The 16345-nt window shown below is 41.3% G+C and overlaps 1 protein-coding gene across 3 annotated transcripts in view; it reads right to left on the bottom strand.

The window, feature by feature from the left end:
- LOC137124014 (collagen alpha-1(XVII) chain-like) overlaps positions 1 to 16345 on the bottom strand; it is a 19781-nt gene extending 3436 nt beyond the window's left edge. For 2 of the 3 annotated variants that reach the window (XM_067498587.1, XM_067498588.1), the window contains exons 1-42: positions 16198 to 16319; positions 14295 to 14368; positions 11292 to 11744; positions 11103 to 11150; positions 10859 to 10912; positions 10731 to 10778; positions 10461 to 10604; positions 10163 to 10261; positions 9901 to 9966; positions 9729 to 9809; positions 9548 to 9592; positions 9141 to 9290; positions 8935 to 9015; positions 8785 to 8829; positions 8371 to 8493; positions 7961 to 8263; positions 7787 to 7837; positions 7670 to 7696; positions 7549 to 7575; positions 7387 to 7449; positions 7199 to 7303; positions 7046 to 7108; positions 6829 to 6864; positions 6681 to 6734; positions 6473 to 6544; positions 6053 to 6115; positions 5637 to 5708; positions 5512 to 5538; positions 5375 to 5410; positions 4606 to 4641; positions 4355 to 4471; positions 4197 to 4268; positions 4031 to 4102; positions 3880 to 3930; positions 3698 to 3760; positions 3551 to 3592; positions 3381 to 3407; positions 3228 to 3278; positions 2883 to 2954; positions 2686 to 2712; positions 236 to 322; positions 31 to 153 (exon numbers count right to left, since the gene is read on the bottom strand). In XM_067498587.1, the coding sequence (XP_067354688.1) occupies positions 31 to 153; positions 236 to 322; positions 2686 to 2712; positions 2883 to 2954; positions 3228 to 3278; positions 3381 to 3407; positions 3551 to 3592; positions 3698 to 3760; positions 3880 to 3930; positions 4031 to 4102; positions 4197 to 4268; positions 4355 to 4471; positions 4606 to 4641; positions 5375 to 5410; positions 5512 to 5538; positions 5637 to 5708; positions 6053 to 6115; positions 6473 to 6544; positions 6681 to 6734; positions 6829 to 6864; positions 7046 to 7108; positions 7199 to 7303; positions 7387 to 7449; positions 7549 to 7575; positions 7670 to 7696; positions 7787 to 7837; positions 7961 to 8263; positions 8371 to 8493; positions 8785 to 8829; positions 8935 to 9015; positions 9141 to 9290; positions 9548 to 9592; positions 9729 to 9809; positions 9901 to 9966; positions 10163 to 10261; positions 10461 to 10604; positions 10731 to 10778; positions 10859 to 10912; positions 11103 to 11150; positions 11292 to 11744; positions 14295 to 14358 (3340 nt within the window). In that variant the 5' untranslated portion in view covers positions 14359 to 14368; positions 16198 to 16319. Of the gene's footprint in view, positions 1 to 30; positions 154 to 235; positions 323 to 2685; positions 2713 to 2882; positions 2955 to 3227; positions 3279 to 3380; positions 3408 to 3550; positions 3593 to 3697; positions 3761 to 3879; positions 3931 to 4030; positions 4103 to 4196; positions 4269 to 4354; positions 4472 to 4605; positions 4642 to 5374; positions 5411 to 5511; positions 5539 to 5636; positions 5709 to 6052; positions 6116 to 6472; positions 6545 to 6680; positions 6735 to 6828; positions 6865 to 7045; positions 7109 to 7198; positions 7304 to 7386; positions 7450 to 7548; positions 7576 to 7669; positions 7697 to 7786; positions 7838 to 7960; positions 8264 to 8370; positions 8494 to 8784; positions 8830 to 8934; positions 9016 to 9140; positions 9291 to 9547; positions 9593 to 9728; positions 9810 to 9900; positions 9967 to 10162; positions 10262 to 10460; positions 10605 to 10730; positions 10779 to 10858; positions 10913 to 11102; positions 11151 to 11291; positions 11745 to 14294; positions 14369 to 16197 lie in introns of all 3 variants that reach the window. The other variant, XM_067498590.1, reaches the window with a different exon arrangement.

The following is a 16345-nucleotide window of genomic DNA, read 5'->3' as shown; positions in this document are numbered from 1 at the left end:
CCTGAATGCATCTGTGTAAATAGTTCATACTCTGCATGTAGGTGATGACTCGGTTGGCCACATCATCCATCAGCCCATCCCCTGGGATCCCTGGGGCTCCTGGTGCACCAGGAGGACCAGGAGGTCCAGCCAGGTACCTCCTGACGCCATCACCTGTGCATCAAGGCAACTTTTACTACGGTATGTGATGTTAAACAAAGCAACGCCAAAGAACAGTGCATGGTGTAGTTCTTACTCTGAAGATAATCTGCAAGGTACTGGCCCACATCAGTTGATCCAGGTGGACCAGGTGGGCCTGGGGGGCCAGGACTGTATGAACCATCTGCAAGACAACAGAAGTACCTAAATAAAACATCTTGTACATGTAGAAAGAAAACAGCAAAAGACCCTCAAATTAGTTTCCTTTTTAACATATACAGCTTTGTATAAAGAACCATAAACATTCCTTGGTGTGTAAAATCATCAGTCTTCCAATTTATAAAACAACTCCAATTCCCCAAAAGTTGGGAAGATGTGTAAAATGTAAATAAAAACTGAATGCAATAATTTACTAATCTCATCAACCCATGTTATATTCAAAATATGGAAAATATTATCTCATTTTGGATTTGATGGCAGCAACACATCTCAAAAAAGTTGGAACAGGGTGATGTTTACCATTGTGTAGCTTCCCCTCTTCTGTTAACAACTTTAAACACCTAGGAAGTGAGGAGGACCAGTTTCTGGAGTTTCAGGAGATGAATGTTGTCCCATTCTTGTCTGATGCAGGATTCTAGCTGCTCAGCAGTCATTTTACGATGCACCGAATTTTTTCTATGGATGAAAGGTCTGGACTGCAGGCAGGTCAGTTCAGCATCTGGACTCCTCTCCTGTGAGGCCGTGCTGTTGTGATGGATGCAGTATGTGGTTTAGCGTTGTCTTGCTGAAATATGAAAGGTCTTCCCTGAAAGAGATGTTGCCTGGATGAGAGCATATGTTGCTCTAAAACCTCGATGTACTTTCCAGATGTGTAAGCTGCCCATACCATGGGCACTAATGCCCCCCATACCATCAGACATGCAGGCTTTTGAACTGTCCACTCATAACAAGCTGGATGGTCCCTCTCCTCTTTAGTCTACAGGACACAGCGTCCATTGTTTCCAAAAAGAATTTCAAATTTTGATTCATCTGACCACAGAACAGTTTTCCATTTTGCCTCAGACCATTTTAAATGAGCTTTGGCCCAGAGAACACGATGGTGTTTCTGGATCGTGTTCACATATGGCTTCTCCTTTGCATGATACAGCTTTAACTAACATTTGTGGATTTCACAGTGAACTGTGCTCACAGACAGTGATTTCTGGAAATGTTCCTGAGTCCATGCAGTGATGTGCAGGAGAGAATCAGGCCTGTTTTTAATGCAGTGCTGCCTGAGGGGCCAAAGATCACACACATCCAGTTTGGACCTTCAGCCTCTTCACTTGTGCACAGAGATTCCTCCTGAATCTCTGAATCTTTTGATGATATTATATACTGTAGATCATGTGATCTTCAGTGTCTTTGCATTGTTACAATGAGATACATTGTTTTGAGATCCACATTTTTTATTAATGTACACTGTGTGTCACAAATCAGTGAACCTCTGCTCATCTTTTACATTCCAGAGGCTCTGCCTCTCTGAAATGCTCCTTTTATACCCAGTCATGATACTGACCTGTTACCAATTAACCTAATTAGTTGTCAAATACTCCTCCATTTCTTTTTTATTCAAGCCAATTACTTTACAGTCTTGTGTTCCCCCCTGTTCCAACTCTTTTGAGATGTGTTGCTGCCATCAAATTCAAAATGAGCTAATATTTTCCATGAAATGGTAAAATGTCTCAGTTTCAACACCTGATATGTTGTTTGTGTTTTATTTTGAATAAAATGTGGTTTGATGAGATGATGAGATTTCCACACCATGACTTTCTGTCTTTATTGACATTTTTACGTTTTAACATCTTCCCAACTTTTTTGGAATTGGGGTTGCATAATAATAAATCTCCACTATCAAACCTTTTTTGTGGAACATGGAAAGACATGAGAGGTTGCAGACGTAATATTTAGATAACAGTCACTCTTCACCCTCTCCTTGGTATTGATAACCAAACATGGACCAACAATTTCAGAATAAACTTCGTATAGCTCCTGTTTGCATGCTGGACAGTTTTGTAGCGTATTCGTCAGCCACAGGCAGTTACTCACTGAAGTAATGAGGATGTTATAGCCCCTGGACTTTTCTTCTTTTGTGTTTAATTGTATGTGAAGCTGTCTATCAGTGTTTTTCCTTTCGTTGGATTGTGCTGCCACACCTACCCCGCCCCTCTCCTACCTGGTCACCCCCACTCCTCTATCTATCATCTTTACTCCTTCCAGAGCTTCATCACCTCCCCTTGTTCCCCTTGTCCCCCTGATTGGACCGGCATGGGACCCAGCTACCAGTTTTATTGTAATGGCTGTGAGATGCCTCGAGTCTGTTTTCAAACTTCTCTTTTAGTTGTTTTTTTCCAAAAATAAATAAACTTATTTCCATTAAACTGATTCATCATTTAACATCTGGGTTTTTCTTTTTCTTACGTCCCTCACCCCTTAGTAAGCCAGGGTTGTAAATAGAGCTTATAATGAAGTACACAATTTAAGGTGACAAAGTATTTGGAATAATCTTACCCGGGGCACCAGGATTTCCTGGATCACCTGCATAGATGTAACAAAATCAGTGTTTGCTAACTTCTTCATGAAAGAAATCATGTTAATGGAGACCGGATGAACAGAAAATGCTTGGATGTAATTATTTCTTGTAGCTAAATCCTGTGAAACACGAGTACAAAACAGGTCTCTAAGAGACAATCCGAAGTTCAGTTTACCTTGTGGGCCTGCTGGACCCTGGGGGCCCATCGGGCCTACAGGGCCCGGTGGGCCAGGCTGTCCTGGGAAACCTGGAGGTTTATGAATGGCAAACGTATTTCAATGTGAGGAAGACAGATCTGGAAAATGTTTATTGAATGCCGAATATTTAGTCTTTATTTTTTGTGTAGTAACAAAACACTCTATTTATATCTCAACAAAAATATGATTTTTGAGTACATAGAGTACAAGTTAGAAACTCAGTCAAGTTATTATGTCCCCAAAGATGTGGCAATCAGCGGGTTTTTAATTTCTTCAACTACAATTGGCTTTTATCTTTATAAAATATCAAGTTGTTCACATACCAACACCTGGTGCCCCAGGACTTCCTGGAAGACCTGGTTGGCCTGGTTCACCTGAAACAATCATCATTACATTAGTCAACGACTATAAGTTGCTGAACAGCAGAGGGCATTTCCTGGTTTGCATGTTTTTTTGTTTTGTTTTGTTTTTTTTACCTTGAAACCCTTGTGGTCCTTGGACACCTGAGAAGAAATGTTGACACGATGAAACACATGACTTTAAACAAGAGGTTATAAACAAGTTCAAATACATTTAGAAATACAACAGCACACAGACACACAGTTTTTCAATAGCATTCCCATTTATTTAAATCTGCCTGCCGTACCTTTTGGGCCTGGGGGTCCTGGTGGTCCAGCAAAGAAGGTTTCTAAAACAAAACAGGCAAAATTGCATCAAACATGCCAAACAAAGAGACTCAGAAGTTGAAAAGACATCTCTGACCAACACCTGAAATGAGATTTCCTTCACCAACCTGATGTAGGCACAAAGCTGCCAGGTTCTCCCTTCTCTCCTGGAGGTCCAGGTAAACCAACGCCTGTGAGGTCAACAACACAGTTTATTTGGACTACATATAAAATGACAGTGACAACTCTACCTGTATGCTGATGATTTCACTCTCTATCTCTGTCACTGTAATGTCAGGTACTTGTTTACCTGGCTCACCCGGAGGACCTCTGCGTCCAGCAGGACCTTGTTTGGTCTCACCTAAGCAATAGTGACAGCAGCATTAGAATAATTACTAGCTGAATTTAAGCGCCTATTGAAGTTCTTTAGGAACGCTATGGGTATCTAACTTTCAACATACCAGCAGGACCCTGAGGACCTGGTGGTCCAGGAGGCCCTGGGGGTCCTGGTGGACCAGCCAATGAGGTAGGTTCTGTTAGTAATGAAAACAAAGACAATGTATTAGTAACTATTATTAATCTTGATACTATAAGTGGATACATAACAGAGAGATGTGAAACTGATACCAGGCTCTGCAAATTTTCCTGGATCTCCTTTGTCTCCTTTGTCTCCTTTCTCCCCTTGGCCTCCCTTAGGACCTAAATGACAGATTAAAAAAAAAAAAAAAAAATTTTGTTCAGCGTTAATCAACAATCCGCATATGTACCATTATACCAAAACTTACCAGGTTGGCCTGGAACTCCTGCAGGGCCAATGGGCCCAGACAAACCAGGAGATCCAGCAGGACCTGGAGGCCCAGCAGGCCCTGGAGGTCCGGGAATGGGCACAGTGTCAGAACCAACTAACAAAAAAAAAAAAAACAATTAGACAACCACCACTTACAACACAGTGTTTTCCTGTAGCTGGAAACAAATGCACAGTACAGTGCACTGCATTACTTAGTGTGACTAGTTCAGTAACTGTTGTTGTTCTTACTTGGGCCGATGACTTTACCAGGAGATCCAGGGTCACCTGAAAGACCGTGTTATCTCAGATTACAAAAACAGAGTTATATACCTATAGATGGACTCACACAATAGTCCAAGGTTTAGGCAGATATATTCCAAAAGGTATGTTATACTCGAAACAAACTACTCAAACCAGTATTGAGATTTTGAAACAGTATCGCGACAAGATGTTTTGAAGCTTTGGTTCACCACAGTTTTGTAGACGTCCACATGGCACCTAACGGACCCCAAATGCCCTTTCACACTTTCAGATGGTTGCAATCTGCAACCTTACCACTAGGTGTGGTTGAAGGTTCTCAATCATTCAAGTTTATTTACCCAAAGGTTGAACTGGACTTTTATCTAGGGCTAAGGGATTTCCTCCAGGTTGGTCCTGAAGAAAATGTCGGAGGTTAAAGTAGGGCAGAGTTACCGAGAAGCGCTAACGACTCAACATTTTTCATCCCCCTAGGAGGCGCTGACCACTAGGTGCCACTGTATCTTACACAATCCACCTTTAAATTTATCTTGTTTGTCTAAATACAACTTCTTTTTGACAATCTGTAGATATAGTTCTTTTGAACAGTCTAATTTTACCATTTACTTGATGTAGATGTTATCTTTTTTTTTAGATGTAGTAGGTGGAGCTGATATGGACAGGTAAAAAACATCTTCTGGTTCTTTTCTAAATTCTTAATGTTCTGTTGGAATAGATATTAGTTAATTAAGCTTTAAATGGAAAGGAAATGAGGCATTACCTTTACTACCAGGCTGCCCTGGATTTCCAGCAATACCTGTGGGGTAAAAAACAACAATATGATATATACAAAATCTAATCTGTTACATTTAACAAACAGGAGATGAAAGGAATTTCTGTGAGTAACTATTTTCACACCTGGTGGTCCTTGAGGGCCAGGGGGACCTGTAGAATAAACATTTACATTGGGCAGGATTTGAAAAAGCCATTTTAGAACATTACGACTCTTCACGTGTGCTGCCATAGTTGGAAAGTCATTGTACCTGGGAGGCCAACGTCACCATGAAGTCCAGGAGGTCCTCTTGCACCAGGAAGTCCCACTAAACCAATGTCTCCTGCAATTTGTACACAGACTTCAGTTCACACGACATGAACAAAGCGAGGCGTGTTCATGTGATCACCTCTGCCAGCTTGCAGAAAGTTTGTCAAAACAGTCTTTCCACAACTAAGTTTAACATGTCGGACCTGTGTAGCAACAAGCAGCTCTTATGTGAATAGTCGGATGGTCTATTCTTTCGTGCTTTGACCTTTTACATCCATTTCATTGCATTTATATCAGATGGCCACAGCACATGTCTGTCCAGCAGTTAACCAAGAAGTAAAACCTTAAGGGAACCACAAAAATAAAGTGGAGACATAATCTCCAACCTTCAAATCATAAGTCAAACTCTCTTCTTACCTGTGATTCCTTTAGACCCCTTTGGACCAGCAGCACCTTGTGGTCCAGGTTGTCCTGGTTCACCTTTAAACATTGCAACATACATTTTAAGAAGATATTTTAATACAATTTAAAAAAATTGGTAATGTTCTCTACCCCAAAATTTGAGGATTTGCCCTGACACCTTAATAAACAACCTATTCAGGACAAAAAAAACATGTAGGTTATATCTTCAAGCCACTATAGTACTTATGGTAAAATAGCATAAAACCAGGCATTTTTGCAAAGCAAATATAATATTAAAAGGTCAAATATAGTATTACAGTATTACAAATACAAATGGATTTCAGAATGTTAGTTGTCTTTGCTAACATAAGCAGCCAATTGGGAAATTATGTTCATGTTCATGTTCATGTTGTTCAGGACTGTGCTGAAACACACCTGCCAGTCCACGTGGCCCCCTCTCTCCCTGTTCTCCCTTGGTTCCTTGTTGTCCCGGTGTTCCTCGTTCACCTGTATGAAAGAAGTGTTCATGGAGCTTTCAGGAAGACAGATTTGATCTCCCTTGCAGAAGACTTTGTATTCTAGTCTAGTTTCGAAAGTACTTGAATTGGGGTTATGACAAAGCAAAATGAAGCCCAGATGGTACCTTTCGCCCCTGGAGCTCCAGCTTCGCCAGGGAAACCCTGTGGACCTGGAGCACCTGCAGACAAATAATAAATGGATTTAAAACACAACTATCAGTCAGTGCCAAACACCAAGAGACAAAAACACACTAATATACATGTATGAAATACCAATGTTTCCTGGGGCACCATGCTCTCCCAAGGCACCTAAATCAGACACGAAAAACAAAGAGGACAATAATTTTAGGTATTAATAGCATCTATCAACATTTTGCCCAGAAGTAATCATGTCAGTTTTATTAGTAATTATAACCCTGCAAAATCACTGCTATGGTCCTTTATATTTCACCTGGTCTGACCTATAATTGATATTGACCTTTGACCCTACCTTTTGGACCCACATGTCCAGGATTGCCAGCAGGACCAGGACGTCCTGGCTCACCTTGAGCTCCTGTCAGAACCAGGTTTGGTTAAAAAAAGGCTAAACACCTCCAATAATAATTTTCCATCCTATTACTTGGACAACGTGAACATCTCCCACCTTTGTCCCCTTTCTCTCCAAAACCAGGGGGTCCAGGCTCTCCTCGGGGGCCCATCTGTCCATCCCGGCCCCTCTGTCCTGGTGGTCCCTCAGGACCGGGTTCACCTGGTCAAAGTGGAAGGAAAGCCTTACCCTGTGTTTCCACTCAGAATCAAAGAAAAACCAAAAACACCCAAAGTTAACGTTACCAGCAATTCCCTTCGGTCCCCTTGCTCCATCCAATCCTGGGTGACCCATTTGCCCAAGTGGACCTAAAGAAATAGCATACGCTATTAGGAGAGAAAGAACTAGCAATGAGTTTGTCACCTCTGTGAGAGCAAACCCGCTACAACAGTTTCACTCAGTCTTACCTGGCAGACCAGGAAAACCATTGTCCCCTGTGAAACACAAGAGGTTTAGTGGTTGGTTCATGTTTAAGGTGCCTGATTATTATCACACAGTCATTTACTTAAACTATGGGTAGTACATCACCTTTTTGTCCCAGTGCACCTGGATCCCCTGTAAACAAGCAAACAATCTTATGATAGATAGACACAAAATAAAGCTGCATTTAAAAATTATTTTTGTGATTTTTGGGGGTAAACATGCCTTTAGGTCCTGGCTCTCCTCTCTCTCCTTTTAGGGAGAGTGCAAACGTTTCTAAAATTATGAAAAATTGGGATAAATTACAATCAGGTGTCTATTAAAATGTCTTATTAATAACGTATGGGTTGATTTAAAAAACTCTTCTGAAAGCATGCGATCCGTGTGCTCACGCTGTACCTCTTACGGCATCTGAGCGGAGTTCAGCTCTGACCAGCTGCTGAACGGCTCTCTGCAGGGTAGCACTGTCCAGACCTGGTCCGCTCCCTGTGCCTGTGCCTGGCCCAGCAGCTCCCAAGTTTATTGCATTATCAGAGCGGGCCGGCACGGGCCCAGAAGAACTCCTGTCGATGTACGACGAATCCAACGGGTCGATTATGTTGATGGCAGAGGAGGCTGACAAGCGGCTGGACCTGGCCGAGGTGGTGCCAGTGATGGCCTCTAAAGCATCAACACGGTTCTTGAGGTGTCTCACTTCTTCACCTGTGGAAATGAGAGACACGATGGACAAGCGCATAGCTCCTTGACTGACGCTATCAAGAGTAAGTTCCATGCTGCTTAAGAATACACTGGAGTTTTAATCATCTTACTCAAAGCAACAAGTCCAATGAGGAGGCCAAGGAGGAGTAGCAGGCAGAGCAGGAGGCCCAGCAGCCACTTCCACCAGCTGCAGCAGGAGCAGATGCCAAAGCCTGATTCATTCTTACTGATCTCTGAAAACAAATTAGAGTTTAGGTGTCTTTTCTTTTTTTTTTCTTAATTAAATTTTTTCTTAAATAATTCTGGATGCATCAAAGCAGCAGATTTACAGACTGTCTTCATTCTAAAATCTGTGAATGAAATGGTTGAACTCTTCCTTCAGGTGATTCAGCAGGCTGACTTCTTTCAAATTAATTGCGGCCGTATACAGAACGAAATAATAAAATGTATGTCATTGTCCAAATATATAGATCTGTTCTTTATATAACCGCACAGAAGAGCAACAGTAGGCCAACATACAATACCTGCATAGGTGGCTTTGTCTTTTGTGGCAACTTTCAGGGACGAATCTTTGAAAAACAAAAATAAAGAAACAGCATTTGAGTAGGTGCCAAACTGCTCAAATCTTTATGATGACTCTTGAAGATACATAGCTTTGTTTAATGCACATTTACATTTAGCATCTGCTCCTTCTTCCATTGTGCTCGCTGATTGCTTCTGTTTCTCCCTTTTAAGTGAGTCCTCTGAATAAGTAGCTACAAGAAAGAAGAGTTCTCAGTGATCGTACATCGAGTAGAGTGAAGCAAGGAGTCTTCTTTGGTTATATCTATAGTAGTAGTAATTCTAAGTCTTATCAGTATTTAGTGATAGGTAGAATTACCAGAGATACTAGACATGAACTGCTTTCCGGTGTCTTTGGCCATGACCAGCCTCTCTGTCTCCTTCTTGACAGGAGCATTGTCCTTCTCTATCAGCACATACTTAAAGTCTTTGCCTGAGGTCTCGTCACTAATGGGACTGCTGGGTCTGACTGCGAGAAACAAGCAAGCGTGACATTAAAAAACAAAAGATGTAACTGTAAAAATGGCAGTTTGCATTGCTTTTGACGTTTTTAATTTTCCCTGACGCAAATAATTGTTTTGTGATGATACAGTAACATGATTTACTTTGGTAAATTGTCTAAAAATGTGGGTGAATTTCACAAATAGAGTAAATAGATTTTATTCACTGGTTCATCTATGTAACCTGCCGTAGTATGAAATTCTCTCGTCATCTCTTGGGTCTCACCTGTGCTTGTGCTAATTCCGGACACATTTTTGTGCACACCGTAACCTGTGAGGAGACAAAAACACAACCTTGAACAATATTATCATGATTCACAGCATTGATTCACACAATAAATAATTTTGGTTTGGCTGGTTAACGCCTAAAAACTCATAACCATATTAATATTTTTGACTTCCAGTACCCATGTGTGAGTTGGTTCCAATGGGAGCGAAGACACTTTGGCTGGTAGGGGACAGGTTATTTTGAACACCATACACTGGAACTGGGACACAGCAACAAAGACATTCTACTGTCAGTGTCAAGTTAAGACCCTGAAATCCCTGTGGGCTGTGACAAATCAGGAAGTGACTAACCTGTGCCGCTTGCACAGAGTCCACTGTTCACAGAGGGAGACCTGAGAGTCTGGTTGTTCTGAACACCTGGACATGACAGGACAGAACAGAGTCTTATTTTTCCATCTATCACAGATGGCAGAGAAAACAAAGCACTGAGAGTAAATTCACACTGGTAAAGGGAGATTTTCTGTTGCAATTCACTTCTTTGCAAAGGGACAATGTTTCTTCAGAAGACATTTTTTTTTTTTCTTTCAGAGTGAATGGATGTCAGAAGACTGACCTGACTGGTACAGTGTGGAGGTAGTGGATAGGTTGTTGGGGTTGGTGTTGAAACTGTAGCTGCTGCTCATCCCGCCAGGCCAAATGATGCCATTGTGTTCTGGACGCAAAAACGTACAAATGAAAGACAAGTTAAAAAGCAAAGTACTGAAACCTAACATTGCTGTGTGGCTGGTGTTAGTTAAATACAGAGGGGACATAACAAGTCCTTGTTGCTGTGAGAGAAGACTTTTCTCACAGATTGTCTCAACAGCCCAGCAACCATGTAGTATCACCCCTGAGCTACTGATTAGTTGAACCTGTGCTTGAGCTGTCAGACATGGCTCTTATTTCCACTCTGGGCTTCTTGGGTATGGGCAGCGTGTTGTTAGGGGACTGAGGAGGGCTGGTGCTGGTGGACTGGTTTCCCCTGAGCAGACGCTTCACGTCATCCAGCTCTGTCCCTGAACAGCAGAGGAAACAGTCGATATTAAACATAAGGACGTCTTTTTGTACAGGCCCCTAATTGGCACTGGCTGATCACGATGACACGTATATATTTAATTGAGTACAATATGCATCCTACTCACAACGCGCTGTAGGAGAAGCACTCTGAAGCCTGGCTCGGATTTCACTCTCTAAAAAGACAACACGGTCAGTAGATGATCTTTACTCCACTGTAGACTGACAACCTTCAACTGATAAATCCGTTGTGTACCTCTGCTCTGAGTTCTCCCTCTAGTGGCAGCACTTGATGTTGGACTCGAGGTGCCTGCAAGAAAAAGCTCAAGTTCACTGACAGATTGGCAAAAAACTGCCTGTGTCCTTTTTTTCCCTGCCATAAAATCCACCCACTCTTGGGTGAGACTGATTCGTAACACACGCACATTATATTGCTGCGGACAGTTTGCAAACAATTTCACATTGCTCAAAGTCAAACCTGAGATTCAAGTAACATTTACCGTGCTCCTTCCTGTTGTACTCTGGGGAAGAGTTTATACTTGAACTCTCTGAAACATGGAGACACAAAAGAGATCACATTACAGATCAGGTCGTCATTTCTTCTCCAGTTGCTGTTTTTGGCACCTCTTTCAAACTACAAACAATGTGAAGCTGAATGTGAATATGAATGTTGACGAATGACTAACTACCAAAAGTATCTGAGTGAATCGTCTCCATGGTGGACGCGCTCTTCCTCTCTTTTGAAGCAGGTGTGTAAGTGATTGCAGAGGGTGACCCTCTCTTCGCGTCGCCAGTTCTCCCTGAACTGTAGCTGCTCTTGGTCACGGTGGAAACTGTCACAGCACCTGTACCCACTTCCTTTTTTCCTTCTCTGCTACTACTCCCAAGAGTGGAGGACATGCTAGAGGACCCTCTTGCAGCAGCTGCTGCCCCAGAGCCTTCAGAAGCTGACCTCTCTCCACCTGTCTCCACGGTTGAAGAGGCTCCTAAAGAAGTGACACTGATGCGTCCAGTGTCCTTGCTTGTCCCGGATCGACCGGAGCTGGCGGCATGGGAGCCGTTAGATGCAATCAGAACTGAGCCCCTCGGGCCACCAGAGCCTGCTGACGCAGCTCTTCCACCTGCACTAACAGAAAAATCGCCTACAGCAAAAGAAAGTGGAAGAAAAGAGCAAAAAAGAAAAAACTCATAACTTCATTCTAATAAATTACAGCAGGGATTTATTGAATGTTTCTCCGAGAGTATCCTCATGTTGTTCATCTCATCTCTGACAGCAAGATCTTGTCAAAGCTGTCAGACTCAGAAGACATTACCCGCTGGGGCCAGCGATGGCTCATATCTAATTACCCAAACTCCAGCTACAAGACAGCACTGGCAAAGTTCAAATTGGACCTATAACTTCAACTTTTTACTTAGAATAACATTCCTTGGGTAAGTCTCTGCTTGCCTGGTACTGTGTCCTTTTTTACTGCCATAAAATCCCCCCACCCTTAGATGAGACTGATTTCTAGCACACATACATTATGTTGCTGCTTCTGGTGCTGCCCAGTATGAAAATCTTTCTTATCCATTACAAATGAGAAACAATTCCAATAAAGCTTAAAGGGTCACATATGTCACCTCCCAGTACTGACTAGATATGATGAGGTCGTATCAGAGTCTTCGTCCACTTTAAAGCTGCATTCACTGATTTATTTTGCCAAGAAAACGGAACAACACAACATTGTGGTCTAATTGTCCGGGGGGTTGTTTTGATTTTAACGTATCCTGTGGATCCAACATTTACTTATTTGTGTTTGGGAACCACATTTGAAAAGAAAAAAAAAATTGAAAGAAAATAAATTGTATTATTTGTGGAATGTGCAAAAAAAATCTAGGCTGTAAACAAGAACTTTATTCAATCATTGGCAGCTGAACAACTGACAATAGAAACTGTGTAATTCCACGGTTTTCCAAAGCCTCCGAGTCTTCCCCAGTCCCTAAGAATAGCAGAGGCTCAAGTGGTTGAGTGGCTGCCTATTGACAACAGGGTTGGCTGTTCGATCCCTGGGCAAAGTAGTAAACCCCTGAACTGCATAACCCTAGCTGAGGTAATTATAACCCTGCAGAACCACTGCTATGGTCCTTTATATTTCACCTGGTCTGACCTATAATTGATATTGACCTTTGACCCTACCTTCTGGAACCACAGATCCAGGATTGTTGAGGTTGCCCAAGATAGTGCACATACAGTATGAGTGCCGGACCCGAACCCAGTAAAAATGTAAAAACCTGTGCTCCTCCAATGTGCTGACTACATGTTCCACTGTCTTGACCCCACGTTTACGGGAAAAGCTGAAGGAGGGAAAAATTATAATTTGCCTAATGGTGCCCAACTTTTCTTTTACCTTAGTTTATCTTACAGACAAATATCTGGCTCTTTAGCTGCTGCATGATTTATGATGCTTACAAGTGCCAGTGGTTTCCAGGGGCACGCCGTCACCCCTGTTGCCTGAAAAGGTGTGTCTAGATTCCACAATAAATACACCTATTTGAGGGCTTTTAAGAGTGGGCTAAAGATGCTAAAAAGCTCAACAGAGCAGTCACAAACTGTAGATCTGGGTGATCATTCTCTATTCGTAATTAATTTGTTTTTAACTCTGGCAGCAAATGTGTGTATTCATTACTGTTTGTACGTTAGATAGGACTTACTTGATATGAATTGACTCGCTGTTACGGATTTTGTGACCACTGTTATGAAAAAGGAAAAATCATTGAATACAAATACGTCACCTCACGTACACTCATGGTTCTATAGTAGGTCCATTCTTAAGTAAAGACCTGTATCTCTGTGAACAGTTCTCTACCAGAAACATTATTATGGAGCTGATTTGGTGCAATAAATATTCTGATCTGTATTTTATAAATTTACAAATTTAGATGCATTGTAAATTAAATGTGTACACTCTTTCAAGTACAAGTCTGGTTTTGCATGTACAAATCCTGATCTAGGCATTTGTGGCTCACATTCCTGGATCTCGAGTTGATCATCTGTGGATCCTGTGGATCCAAATCCTGTCAGACACTGATCTTTTTTGTTCTTTCCTCCCGCGGCTGGGATAAACAAATCCACACTATTAGCCAATCGCTGTTCCTGTAGCCAAATCAAAGACCTGTGAATTTTGATCTCTGACCCCTTGATGTAAACAAGATGGAGCTAACATGCCAGCAGAACCTCCAGGCAACATCCTGGGAATGTGCAGGTGAGTTCATATTTAACAAACTAGACATTTTTATGTATAGAATAGCATGGATGTGTAGCTTTTTGGGCAAGACGCTGATGCCCCAACAGCCCATTCCCATCCCCAGCTGTGCAGGTCCAAGCCCGGTAGAAATTGGGGAGGGTTGTGTCAGGAAGGGCATCCAGCGTAAACTCACCCTGAACTCACAGGATAAGCCAAAAAGTGTAAAATGTTCAATAAAAAATGTAGCTCATATCCATTGCTGCCTTGGTAATTTTGCCTACAACCTCTTTAAATGTTGTCATCAGGTTAAAGCCACAAACTATGATCACTGGCAGAAAATGTCATTCAATTGCTTTTTTCAACTACAATAACATTTGTTTAAAATGAAAATGTGCCAAAATCATTAATAAATTAAACAATACAGTAACTGTGAGTAACTATGACAGACCGCCACCTCTCAGTTCTTACCTTTGCCACTTCCTCCTGCACCTTCACCAGAACTGAGAGTCTTGACTGTAGTTAGATTGTCCATCCAATGTTACCTGTTACAAAAAAAGCCTGCAATGTTTGTTCTGCACCAAAGACTTTCTACTACTATTACTACTACTGTTTGAAATATGAGATCAAACTCTTCATATTTCCTTCCTTTGTCTCCAATAGAATGGGTTCTATAGAATCCAATATGCCATTGATTTAAAGGGTTCACCTTTGCAGAGAGGGAGCAGTCCTTTGTTCATTTGAGCTGAAAAGACTGACAATACAGAGGCAAATCACCACCGCAACAGGTCTGAAGTGACAGTCATAGCTGGAGGGAATGACATAGAATCTTAAACAACCACGACTTAGTTTTATACATAAGTTTATACCATGATGTTTGTTTAAACCAGAAAAACTATGGAGAGTTTTAATATACGATAACGATTAATAACGATGCAGCTGGACAGTCTGCAACTTAAGTTTCTTTTAATTTTAATGAGTTAAATGAACTGTCTGAATTTCTTTCCTTAAACTAGTCTTTTTAAGTAGGTATAAAATCAAAAGATTGTAAGTATCTAAGTACATTTTCTCAATTATTGTGATGTATAGTTTGGAGGTACTTGTGTTTTACTTAATTACTTAATTTATTACACATCAGTGTGAAATAATGTACTTTTTGTTTTGGAGATCTTTGCCCCTAATTTTTATTAATTACTGCCTCTCTTTGTTGTACTGTTATTCTCTGCACTATAAATAATTAATCAAACTGTGTCCATCTATCAGAAATCCTTTGAATTGTTCTGTCTGATTGGGAGACCAAGCCTCATTTAAAAACTTTTCATTGTGACTATCTCAGCACTGTTCTCCACAATAAGATGTGTTTTGGCACAAAGTTATAAACTGTAGCTTTGATCACTTAAAAAGGCCTGAATATTTAATTTTTGCAACAAAAAAAACCAACAACTTACAATTCTGATGTTTTCAAGGTCAGGTCTTAAAGTACCTATAAGAGTAGTACTTCAAATTGAGTATTAATTGGAAGTGGTACTTTACACATAGTGCTTGAACCTTACTTCTGGTAATGTTTATGTGATTTGACATCTGAAAACAATATCTGGACACCACAAGTTTTTATTTCTAGAAAGAAAAAACAGACAATCCTGAAAAAAATCTGTATAGTTTGAGTGTTACTATAACACTATAGTCTCAAGTTTTCAGGTTCTACATGGAAACTCTACAAGTTTTCATGCTTCACATGGTCATGGTTGTGGTTTTTCTGCTGTGACAGAAAAGCTGCCAAGAAGAAGTCAGGAAACAGCAGAATTCAGTCTGATGATGATGATGATGATGATGATCACTAGATTTCCTATATTTAATGTGACCAGAAGCAAATTCCACTGTACAACATTTACAGGAATGTGCCAAATACAAACAGAACAAGCAGTAAAAGGCACAGTTTGTTGATGTGAGACTCTCAGGGGTTTTGAAGCTACAGCCTTATTTGGTCTGGTATAACCAGCAGCTAATGTGTGTTAACGTTAGACTAAATGGGTATTGCCCATGTTTATACACTATGAACCATTCAGTCTAAACCAAAATTTTTATTTATTTTTTTTGTCCTTTCGCCCTTATCCCGGGAGTCCAGGGTCACCACAGCAGATCATTGTCCACATGTTGATCTGGCACAGTTTTTACGCCGGATGCCCTCCCTGACACAACCCTTCCCAATTTCTACCGGGCTTGGACCGACACTGCACAGCTGGGGAGGGGAAATGGGCTGTTAGAGGTTCAGTGTCTTGCCCAGGGACACTCTGACATATAGCCGGGGCCGGTGATCGAACCAGAAAACATTTCCCTGTTAACTAACAAAAAAAAAAAAAAAACATTTACTTACCTCTTAGATCATCTGTGCAAAAACGATCCCACTCCTCCATGTATCTGGCAGAAAAAGGTCCACTGCTTTAAACTGTCCTGTTCACCACATTGCAGTGCATCCAGTCATGTCGCTGAGGGAATACGGTCCAGAGATTTGCATGCACCTG

This window comes from Channa argus, chromosome 3 (genome assembly GCF_033026475.1).
Source record: "Channa argus isolate prfri chromosome 3, Channa argus male v1.0, whole genome shotgun sequence".
Classification (NCBI taxonomy): Eukaryota; Metazoa; Chordata; class Actinopteri; order Anabantiformes; family Channidae; genus Channa; species Channa argus.
Note: the sequence above shows the minus strand (reverse complement) of the source record. Positions and strands in the feature narration are given on the sequence as shown.